Source organism: Anoplophora glabripennis, unplaced genomic scaffold (genome assembly GCF_000390285.2).
Source record: "Anoplophora glabripennis isolate ALB-LARVAE unplaced genomic scaffold, Agla_2.0 scaffold266, whole genome shotgun sequence".
Taxonomy (NCBI): domain Eukaryota; kingdom Metazoa; phylum Arthropoda; class Insecta; order Coleoptera; family Cerambycidae; genus Anoplophora; species Anoplophora glabripennis.
In genome coordinates this window covers 126256-138962 of record NW_019416461.1, presented here as the reverse complement: position 1 = coordinate 138962, position 12707 = coordinate 126256, and the positions used below count along the sequence as shown (strand labels likewise).

General features: G+C 31.7%; 1 protein-coding gene across 4 annotated transcripts in view; it reads left to right on the top strand.

The window, feature by feature from the left end:
• LOC108908705 (fasciclin-1) overlaps positions 1–12707 on the top strand; it is a 566423-nt gene that overhangs the window by 454290 nt on the left and 99426 nt on the right. For all 4 annotated transcript variants that reach the window (XM_018712824.2, XM_018712823.2, XM_018712822.2 and 1 more), the window contains exon 2: positions 6151–6295. In XM_018712824.2, coding sequence (XP_018568340.1) covers positions 6151–6295 — 145 coding nt within the window. The remainder of the gene's footprint in view (positions 1–6150; positions 6296–12707) is intronic.

The window sequence follows — 12707 nt, the reverse complement described above, 5'->3', positions numbered from 1 at the left end:
TACCCTAAATAGAACAACTTAACAATAATTTTCTGCAGGCATAACTTTTTGATATCGGTACAGTTTTACGAGAAAGTGCTATTTCTTTATTATTGCAACAGCTGAATATAGAGCGAGCCAAAACTCGAGCAAATAATTTTTTCAATTTTTTTAAATGAATCACCCTATATTTTATTTTAAAAACTGATAATACACTTTATATTCTTTCATTTTTATAAAGCATTCCCTATAGCTAAAATCATTAATTTCCGAGATATTTACCATTTAATAACAAAAATAGTGTTTAAAAAATTCCTATTATAACAAGTTGGCCGTGGGCAAATGACAGTCTGACAAATTGTTATAAAACATTACAAAATATCCGTTGTTAAGACGAAATTCTTATAATATTAACCAACTTGTTATCATTTGAATATTTTTTAAAATAACTTTCTTTCTGATAATGAAAGGTAATAATCATACCATAAGGGTCTTTAACTGTCATTAGTTTAGCCAGAAATAATTATTTTTTAAATAACGTATGGCTCAGAACAGTAACTTTTTTAAACATTTTCAGAAAGATGCCTATCTTTCATGGTGGCAGTTTCATTGTAATGATGCTAATGATTGTCACTTGTAAAAAAAATCGAATGCAATGCAAAGTCAAGTACAAAGATCACAACTAAGAAGATAAAGAAACGTAAGAATTTAAATGATAGCACGCGAAAGTGACACTATGTGAAAATGTTTAAAAAAAGTTACTATTCTAAGGCATACCTACATTATTTAAAAAACAATTATTTCTGACTAAACTACGCAGAATTCGAAAGAAAAAGTAGGAACATTTTCTCTCAGTAACGGTGCTCCGGAGGATCAATGTTTATAGGAACTTTTTTTACTATTTTTGACGCTACTTTCACCTCCTTAAATTTTGTACCAACTTTTCCAAACACCCTGTATATATAACATCATTTTCAAAATGTAATTATTTTCCCGAAAAAAGTGTTATATTTATACATTTAACTTACAGACATAAATCTGATTGTAGAAAATAATTGCGTATATTTTCATCAAATTTTAATGTAAGTTTCTGTAATTTTGCACTAATGAATATTGAGATTCTCAACACATGTGTTGCTACACTTATGCTCGTTTGCACCGATATTATACTAAAATCAACTTAATAAAGCCATCTCTAAAGTTAAATTATACTTAATTTGTTAGAGTATTACACCGAACAATAACTGTAAACCGTGCTTAGTAAAGTACGTCTTTATAGCGGCAGCAACGTAGAAATCTAGTGGCTTCTAGTAACTTTTGTCACTTTATGTTAGGTCCTTCAGTTCATTTTCTTCAGTTCGTATCAACATAGAACCTTACTTTGTAAAAAAACTGATTGATGACTGATTTACTGATTTTGAATATAATGAATACAAATTAAACTCATTTGTTGTGTGGATATGGTCAGATCGTGTATAAGGAAACACATAATCTACAATTTCTAAAATGTTTAAGTCACCTTCAATATGGCATTTTTCTTGTTTCTCTTTTAAAATAAAAATACGAAGGATAGACATTATAACACACACACACACGTACTTCGTAGTTGCAGCTGAATTTCTACATACTCTGCGCAGGCTGCAAACACGTCTTAATTTAAACAATATCTTAAGTAGCCGTTAAAATTTAACGGTTAAACGTAGGCTTAAATTTAGGAATCTTTTTTCATATTTAAGAAGAGCTCAAGGAACGATGCAATGAGATAAGTTTTCGGAAGAATCACTTAAGTAATGCTTATTATCTTCGATGCAAACGAGCGTTAAAGTGTCAAGCACGGCTCTAATAAGTATCTATTATACAGGGCGGCCAAATGAAAACGAAACAGAGCCATTTTCAGGGACTGCGTCAAGATTGTAGAAAATCGTTCAGACCCGTCGATTTTAGATTAAAGGGGGACATTCTTTGCTGGTATTTTTGACTGAAGCAAGGGTAAGCATCACCGCAAAATATTTAAATGGTATTGGGGGTTGAGTAATATTTCTTTTGAAAGTTCTTACAATTCTCTTTACAACAGACTTTAAATTTTGATAATTCACCCAATACTTATTAAGAATTTTGATTTTAAAGTTGAAACTTATGTACAAACAATTAGTAACGGTAAAAATGTCAGTCATTCGAGTTAAGTACGCCAATGGCATAAATTTAGTATTTCTTGCGTTACATTGGTTTTTGGCGATTTGTTATCACTTTCGTAAAAAATAACATAATTGTAAAAAACAGAAATGAATGCTATACACATACAATGAACGTAAAATTAGTGGATTCCAAATTATTTTCTAGTATTATTTGGAAGCGTTGGTTGGTAGTTTATTTAACTGTGTTTTTGAAAATTAAACACTATGGTTTATTCCATTGCGGAAAGGGTAGATATCATTTCGCTTTACTTTATCAACAATAACTGTGCGAATAGAACAGCTCAGCTATTTAATGAACAACATCAAGATCGACAGGAGGAAGTATGTTCTCGAATTAGTAAAAAAAATTCAAGAGATAGGGAACGTAGCCAATAAAAAACGAGAAATTGAAAAACCTATAGATCTGCAATTACTGGAAGATGCTATTGACCCTGCCTTGACTGATATTATTGAAAATGTTCCAGAGTATGATGAAGATCATTTGATTTTTCAACAGGACGGTGCTTCTCCGCATTATGCGTTAATTGTCCGTCAGTATTTGGACCAACGTTTTCTACGAAATTGGATTAGGAGAAGAAGCAGCATTGAGTGGCCTCGACGATCACCGGATTTATCGCCCCTTGATTTCTTTTTGTGGGGATACCTAAAAAGTAAAATCTATAAAACACAGCCAACGTCGCTGGAAGATTTGCGTCGACGAATGCCGTCGAATCACTCCGGAAATGCTTTGGAATGTGCGCGAACGTTTCGAACAAAATCTTTATTTTTGTATGGAAACGGGCGGTCATCAGTTTGAACATTTAATCAACTAAGTAGTAAGTAAACAACTAAACATAATTTAAATTTTAAAATGTAATTTTTTTTCAAAGTATTGAGCGAAATTATAAAATTTAAAGTCTGTTCTAAAGAGAATAGTAAGAGCTTTCAAAAGAAATATTACTCAACCCCCAATGCCATTTAAATATTTTGGGGTGATGCTAACCCTTGCTTGGGGGTGAAAGTGGCGGAGTTAAAAATACCAGCAAAGAATATCCCCTTTTAATCTAAAATTGACGGGTCTGAGCGTTTTTCTACAATCTTGACGCAGTTCCTGAAAATTGCTCTGTCTCGTTTTCATTTGGCCACCCTGTCTATGATTTTGTTACTTTTGCATAGTTAATGTCAGACAGTTAAAAATTTGTAATAATGATTTATGTTATCATCGAAATTGCAGGTTACAGTTCAACTTATTTCATCTGGCCGGTGGTGAAGGTCGGATGCGTTGTGGCAAACTGTAGGAGGGTTTTGCAGAAGTAATCTCGTTTCGGTACTCATAGAGCGTTGTATACTCTCGCAAAAAGTAAAGGAGTCCAAATCAAAAATATCAAACAAAATTTTAAATGTTCCTAACAAAAAAATAATAAATGTGTTTTAACGCTTTTAAGGTAGCAGGCAATATACTATGGGTTTTACCATTCTCAGTTTTTCTCCCTATTTTATTTTACTTCATCATTCAATACTATAACTTTTTATATATCAGGTTTGTTCAGAAAATAACCGCGCCATTATTCCATGGCTAGAAATTGGCCTCAATGATTTGGGATCGAGGGGGATTATCCCTCTTTATCATGCCTCATCTCGTGTAGGCCTGGACAGCCTTCGTAGGTGGGCCCCATGAAAATAACCGAACTTTTTTAATTACGCGCTAATGGAGATATTTACTGATATGTGGTTGGCAGCATTGTGTTGCGCATAACCTCTTTCGTAACCACATGTTCTTGGGTTGGCGACATCTCATTTAGTTTTCGTGGTATTGTTATTTGAATGCAATCGGCAATTGACTGTCGGAGAAATTGCAGAAGAGGTTAGCATCTGAACTGGGTCGCAACGAGTTGCAGCCAAAGTTCCTTATTTGATGAACGAACAACAGAAAGAAAATCGTGTCGACGTTTTTCAGCAACACCTTGAACAATCCAATGACGATGAAACATTGATTCAAAGACATTCATGCTCACTGTTTTTTTTTCGACTTTGATGGAATTATGCATTTTGCCGTGTCCGCAAAAAGAGACCAGAGAATTTTAACAGATTAACCAAAACTGCTGAGTTTAGCTATGTAGTATTTTACATATTTTGCTATTAAAATTCTGTATTTATTCAGAATCTGTATAGGATATTCCATTTAAAAGAAGTATGTTGAAAACTAATTCCTAATTATATTTACTAAAATCGGAATGTTTGTTTCCTATAATGAAAAGTCGTAGTTATATATTTATGTAAGTCCATGAAAGCTGGCTCAAATAGAATCTAGTCTAACACAATTATCTTTTAACTTTACGATATTTAGGTCCGGTACTTTGAGACTTGATTAAATATAAATAAGAAACCATTGAAATTTAGTTCATAGATTTTGTAAGTTGTTTCTTGGTTAAATATGGCCGATCTCCATGTTTAATTAACAGACTTACCAACTCTCTGCTAAAGCTGCTCGTTGAGTTAATCTACAGTCGAACTCGACTGATTGGCGCTCTTTATTTCGTTAATTTAAACAATTTCACAGCAGAGAAACAGATAATATAATTTCGGATAATTCTACGCAATTTTGTGCTATTTTGAAATGGTTCTCGATTTTGAGGACATTTTTGAAGATGACGACGACGAATTAATTCAATGTATTTACGATCAGCGCGTGAATACAGTTCGAGATTGACGAGATAATTTAAATAAATGGAATCGGGGGTTTTGTGAAGATTTCGACTAAGCAAAGCGACTGTTAATATGTAGTATTTTAGAAATTCAACATTTGTTGCAACCTCTAGGTTTTAAAGATTAGTAGGTAGTTATAATAAATTATTTTCAAAACAAAGTCAAAACGTCAAAACATCGCCACACAGATTGAAACTTGAGATTAGAAATCACTCGTTAGATCTCCATCACCATATCAGCGTAACCAACAGAAAAAATAATAAACTTCTATTTCATGGTTTCTAACTCAATTTATTACTTAGGTAAACAAATCTATCCCTCTTTTACAGCTTTATTTAACTAGGCTACCTTTGCAATTTTTTCTAGTCCGGCTTAATGGTCCATTAAACTTAATATTCTAATATGTAGCTCAAAGTAGATACTTATTAAATGATTATTCTTTAATCGGCATTAACTAATGCCCAATTTTAATCAGAACTAAAATTACCCGGTCTTAGGTTCGGTACTTTAAGTCTCGGTTAAGGCTTGATTAACTAATCAGGCAATTAGATTGTGATTATGTTTTATAAAAAAAAACAGAATATGTACAGTCTAATCGCTTGATTAGTTAACTTAACCTTAACCGAGACTCAAAGTACTGGGCCTTAGTGTATTTAATTAATTGAACCTATGAAGAAAGGAAGAAATAAAGGAAGGGATACTACCTAATGAAAAATATATAGTAGTGTCCGACATATTAAAAACTTCAGGAATTTAATTCACAAACGCAATAGCTGATATATTAGAAAATTTAAGTATGTGATGTGACCAAATTTCATTACTTTCATATTTAGTTGAATCAGTTTGTTTTAGATTTATCAGATACTTCCAGAGATTATCTATAATGCAACTTTCATTCTGATTAAACTAACCTCGATATCACTTTCACTCAAATGTATTTTTAAATACTTACAATCTTTATTGGCTAAGATAATAATTAGAAATTTCATTATTGAATATTCTCTTTCTTCTTGAAATATTAGTGATAACTTTTTTTAACAAGTATGAAACTTTCTGATTTACGGACATTTGTACCTGTGATTATTGATCCAAATATTTCCAATCAATAATGGTATCTATTTCTACTTATCTAGCATCAGAACCCCACTACGCTATAGCTATTAAGTTAATTAAATTAATGTCTACTGAAATAAACCATTTTAACACATTCCCAATTCGATAAAAATATTTCTTCATCTGTCTCGTTTTAATCTGAAGATGTCATCACTGATACTAAAAACACTTTTTTCAGTTCTATGGTCAACTGGAGTTATCGCAACTGGCAGCATTCGCCCTCAAACACAAACAAGTGACAGTATTTGCACCGATTAACGCTGCCTTTCAAAATGCCCCCCTGATCAAGGACGACAATGACACTTTGGTTTTATACCACTTGAGTAAGTAATATTATTATTTATATTCATTCTAAAATCATTATTATGGCTTTAGAGTTAGGAAATATAAGCTCAAAAATATAGCTTTCATGTAACTATACCCATAGATTTAGAAAAGAGTCGTCTGAAGTTATGTTTGATGAATTTGAGGTTATGCTTTTGGGTTCAGGTTTAAGGTTGAAAAGTATTGTGAAGCTACATGGTTATTTTCGTTGTTTAATCAACCTCAGATACGAAATTTTTGATTTTTTTATTTTTAAATCGCGAATCATTATCTTTGGTGTTAAGGCTGATGGGTTCTCTCTCGGTTTAAAAGATTCCTATATAGATATATCAAATTATCGCACCAGGACCATAAAATTAAGCATATTTGAAGAAGAATAAAAAGAATAAATTACCACTGTACGGTTAAAATAGCCGAGTGCGTAGAATTTTTTCCCATAATTCCCATTGCGCGCGTGCGGGATTCGAACCCACTACGGTTTTGCCGTGAAGCCTTGATCCGCCTCAATCGGCAGGCTTTGGCCGCTTCGGCTACCGCCCACTCTAACCCAAGGAAAGAAATAAATAAAATTTTATAACACCTATTTTATATCAGCAAATTCAACTGCTTTTGCCGCTATTGCTATTATTAGTTAATAAAATTTATTTGTGGTTTTGATTAATAAAATAATTTGGCATACCTGATGTTACAAGAACTGTCATTTGGTCCATCCACGTGTAAACACATTTGGACCCGTCTTACCCAGTTTCTACAGACGAACGCAAAAGTTGTCTTGTTTCACCATAACTCAAATGCTTTATCATTACACAAATGTTGTCATGCTTCACCATAAATTAAAACGATGTCCATCAACTCCGAGTTGCTATACACGTAAGCCATTTTCGTCACTTGAAAAACTAATGTAAACACTATCCGGAATTACCTGGGACCACGTGGAGTGAGAGCGCATTGCGTACAGCGCATTGTGTACAGCGCACAACGCGAATAACACTAGAGACTAGCTTAGAGAGTAGTCCAGTAAAGTAAGGGTTGTAAAGTAAATACTACAACTTCAGTAACTTTTTTCTCGGAAACTATAAGGATCTTACAAAGTTTTTTTTTACAATATTGAGTCAATTTTTCATGATGCATCTATTCCCAATTTTTTTTTGACAATTTGTGAATCACCCTGTATATCGTACGGACTGTACCTGAACTGATAAAGATCACAAAGATTTTTCCTTATCTTTTGAGTTTGAATGAATTCTGACAAAACAACTTTTTAATTAGAAGAAAGAAGAAAAATGAGAACAATAAGAGCCAACATTTTCTTACACAGTACAATGTCTTCTTATTATAAATTTCACAAAATTAAAAAAAAGGCTTTCATGGGAAGATTTTTAATTATTTCTTTACATTGAAAAAATTCCGAGTGTAAGACTGTTGGTAAAAAGAACTGTTGAAAAACTTTTTAATTTCCACATCAATGAAGACTAAGGTAAGGTAAGCAATAAAATCCTTAAGATTTAACTGAAATATGAAAATTTTAAGTTTAATTGTCCGCACCAGTTCATGTACTTTCAATGTTCTATGCAAACTAGTAGAAAAGTATACTGGGTGACATTTCTAAGTAAGAAGAATAAAATGGAAATTTGCCCATTACCTTTCTGATATTTTTAAATTCTAACTTTAAAAATATATTGGCCTCCAAATGTGGTGTGTATAGGTACCTACCAATAATAAGTTAATTCACTCAAAAATAATACCTAGTTAGATAATAAGTTAACTGGAGGAAGTGCATTCCTTCCGGAAACGATGTTGCATTCCACTTTGCTACCTTTTTGCAAAACTAATTAAAGCTATATTTTAAAGTTTTGTTTACAGCATTAAATTGCCCTTAGAACCCTTTTGACATGCAATATATTTTCCGGGAAGTTTATAATTAATAAAAGGAAACAAGTCAATTTGTATTGAAATATATGTTTCATTACGTTCCATATATTTCCCATAGTACTAGGAGGCACTTAGCTGCCTGATAACGTTAAATTTAAACTGTCAGGACCCTTAGGCTAGCTAATTTATTTCGCACACTCTCAAAGCGTTTAATTTGTAAGAAAAGATAAGGTATACGTATAGCCCACTAAATAGATTAAATTTACAAAAAAAGTTTAATAAAATTAGGTTCTCGGTTATTAACCAAATATCTAGAACAAATGAATTTATTTAATAACACAGTACGCCCATAAAAAGTACTGCAAAAAGAAAAATACAGTTTAGAACATAACTTTTTTAAAACCACCCCCTTTCCACCAAAAAACTATTTCTCTTCTACAAATTCTGCAGAAATTTCGCATGAAAATTCGATTTTTGTCTTTAAACGTACCTATGCCATTTTTTCAAATTTGCATTTTTTCCCATTTTTATCAACGTTACATAGAAACTACACGTTTTAAATAAGAAAATTTTTGTATTTTGCTGTGACTCTCTACCACAGCTCCGCCATTTTGACGAGGAATGAACTCAAAAAAAAAATTATACTTGATTATCCTATTAAAGAACACCTACTACAGTCCGATGAATGTAGAATAAATTTTTCTTATTTTAAAAAATTCCTCAAAATTGATTCATTTTCCTCCGTTTAATTGTATATGTCTCCTTAAGTTAGCAGTATGGAGTGAGAGCTTTGTATGCAATGCTTTCTACATATCTACTAGACTAAAAAAATAGTATAATAACTTCCAGGGCAATACTTTTGAAAATGAGAAAAAGTTCCTATAAACACACCATCTGTATATTTCAATTTACCGTCTTAGGTTTCTTTAAAGGGTATGTCTGCAAACGTTAAAAACACAACAAAAAATGAAAATGTTATATTTCTTTGTTTGGAAATACTTACTCTTATATTACTTCAAGAAACACAATAACGTCGTTAATAAAAATTAATTTTCTAAATGTTTAGAAACTGGAGCAGCTTCAGCACAAATACGTGTCGCTAATGTAGCTAATGTGAACTAAAATTGCCAAGAACCAGTTAAGGTGAATTTATGTGTAGCATCTATATTAACGAAATTAGCAGTCTTGTTACTTCAGACACAAATTACAGAAGGCAAGTATCTAGTAGAAAGACTATTTTCTGGTATTAATGAGAGTTTCGGTGTCCATTTTAATATTAGTAAATATAATGTGTTCACAAAATTCGGTTTTTAACATATTTTTCAATTTTCAATACAAAAAAGTAATTACCAATCCATCATACACTGAAATCTTTTATATTTAAAAAAAGCATCGCATTTGTACTTCTTTTGAGAACGTATTCGGAAAATAAACAAGAAATATTGGGGTTATCACTATAATAAATTCTAAATGGAGTTTTTTATGGATGAAATATGCCACTATATCAAATAGCGAGAAACGTTCCATTTCAACTTGAGGTAGTTTGCAGAAGTGACTTCCAGCCATTTGTCTTGAATATTTGTATGAAAATATAAAATGAAGGCCTGTCGTATTTCTCTAGTCAATTCAGAAACAACTATTACTAAAAAAAATCTCTACATGAATTCTAGGACAATAAACAAGTACATGTTATGTAAACGAGTCCATCCCGAATCAATTTTTTTAAATGGGACTTTAATTCTTTACCAGCGACCTCACTACTGAAACATTAATCCTTAGGCGACCCATGCAAAAAATACAGACCACATTTCCAGTTCGACAGCGTCATATTTCATTATTGACATTTTAACAGCTTTGTAAGTCCGACATGTTACGAGCGGTCGTACAAATTTCATAACAAGAGAAAAGCTATACATATGTATTCCGGTAAATTATATTGCGTACGTGTCATTAGATTTTTATAGGCGCTGAATTGAAATGATTTGTACGTGTTAACAAATAATGCTAGTGCGGGTTTATATTGCTAATCTATTTGTTTCTGAGTGCGCTACTTTAATAATTTTTGCTTTGAAGTTGTCGCAAAATATCAATTCAGATTTGCTTTTCTGTGTGACTAATATTGATTAAAAGAAGGGTAGGTGTAGAAACGTTTATAGATTAAGTAACTAATTGTAAGTAACATTAAGCCATTGATCTATTCAAATTTTACGTAGGTCTAACTTGAGAGAACTGCATTGTACCAAATATAGTCTATATCTTCAAAGCAGTTCCCAAATCATTGATGAGAACCTTGTTTCATTATCAATTTTTAAAGGATCATAAACCTCTTCAAAAAGAGTTGCACCGTTTTAAGAAAATAGGTTACTCTTATTTTTCTTTATGTTTATTTTGACAATGGAAATCAGCCCTAAGAGTTTATCGCAACGCCAGCTTACACTCTCCACAAATTGGACAAATTTCCGTTAAGCCTTGAAATGCACATGACTAAAAGAAAGCCCGTTTTATGTAAGATGAGATGGAAATGCAAGCAGCAGATGACTATAGTTCTCTACTCCATTACTTTGCCACTGCTCATCCGACCCTCAGAGCTTAAATTAATTTAGTTGACCTGTACGTAATATACATATGAATGGAATCGAAAACACAGTTTTTCCAATTGAAATAATCTATTATGTTCTATAAACTAAATTTTATAATAAAATAATTATTGATTTTGATAAACTGATATTAGACAAGGCGAAAACCTCGCATTCGTGGGAGAAATTTTCCGACTCGATTTTTTTGCATACCTATTCAGATTCGTGAGATGACGATTTTCAACGGCCGGCCGATTTCCGGGTTAAAAATTGTTATTTTTGATGTTGCCATGTACCTAAATTAAAGTTTAAACATCCCCTTACAAGATGCTGAAGAGTTTTTGGGACTCTCATTATTTTAAAGCCATTATTTCATATTTAGGTTCAACATCTACATTAATGTAGAAAAATAACTTTTTGATTATTTCTTGATATTTTCTTTAAAGTAACCCAAATTCTTGAAGTTAAATGATTTTTTCATACAATTACTATATTTATCTGCCTTCAGTTAAAGATATGACATAATAAATATCTATATGTAGTTGAATCAAGTTTTCTCGAAGTTTTCATATCAACTAAGTGCAAAATTATTCTAATTAAGCGCAAAGTGGTGGAATTTAAGTTAATGTATTCAAATATTATAACTGCTATAACAGAAAGAATGAAGTCGTGGAAAGATACTTGCACTTTTAATTCTCTACACAACCACCTTCATTCCACTTGCTGCTTTTAACTCTAGAATTTCATAACTTTTTCTTGTAACACTTATTTAGATGTTATTTTCTGTAATTAACGTGTTAGTACACTTAAATAAAAGAAAGGAACATTTGATGCTCCATCAAAGTAGAAAATATTTTTATTAATTTCAAAAACTACACCAACAATAAACTACATCAATGAATTTAACTGCAAACTCGTACTTTTTAAGGAAAATAATAAATAGAATAGCAGAAGAAATATACATTAGATTAATTAAAAACAGACACAATATGCTGGATGTGCTACGGATGTCAAATATAACAGAATTGTATTCATTATTATTAAGTATATCTAACCGCATCAAAATAAAGGAATTTGCAGCTGAAAGAAATTGAGATTTAATTTTCATCAACTCAAAATATGTTCCCGTCTCTTAAATTTGATTGCACTGAACTTCCACAGTTATTTTCTTATTGCCGCCGCTGTATACAAATTTCACAGAGTAAAATTTAAGCAAAGAGCCTCTCGAAACATCGTCCCTGCCGGAAAAGAGAATCACGGTGGTACACTTTGGCATGCAAAATAAACATGCAGGAGCTTTCTTTGTTTGCCCACTTCCGAAGCCTGTTTATTTGGCATGTCCTCTTAATTATCTCTCACATTAGGTGGTTGTTTTTTTGGTGCAAATGTGGGCTTTGTTCTGGGGTAACCCTAGATTTTATATAGATTATCTACATAAATACTTAGTTTACTAATGTTGCATTTACAAAGAAAATAAGTAGAGACGTTTTCACAAATGAAACTCTCAATGTCTGGTTACTAAATTGAGCTCTCGGAGAACAATACCTCATTACCAGTTTTTATTAAAATATTCAAAGCATACCAAAAGTTGCTCATAAAGTTTAATATATTTATTGTTTGTTAAAAAAAAGTAGTCAGAGATCAATTAATGAATTTGTCATATGGCGCAGCTAAAAAGTCCGTTCATAATAATATGGCGTTGTGACATCACAATAATTTTTTTTTTAATCGCATACATATTTTTTGCAGAAATGTTCATTTTAATTGCATCTACGAATATACATATATGTTTTAACTAAGAGGTTATGTATTATTTTTTTATAATTAATTTTTTTATTTTATAGATTAACGGGAAGATTACTTTTTAAATATTTAATTTTTGCATTTTATAAAGCACCGTGAAGAGTCAAGTAAACAGAGAAATGATAAAAATATGTTACTGTATTATAGCAGATTTTGCTTC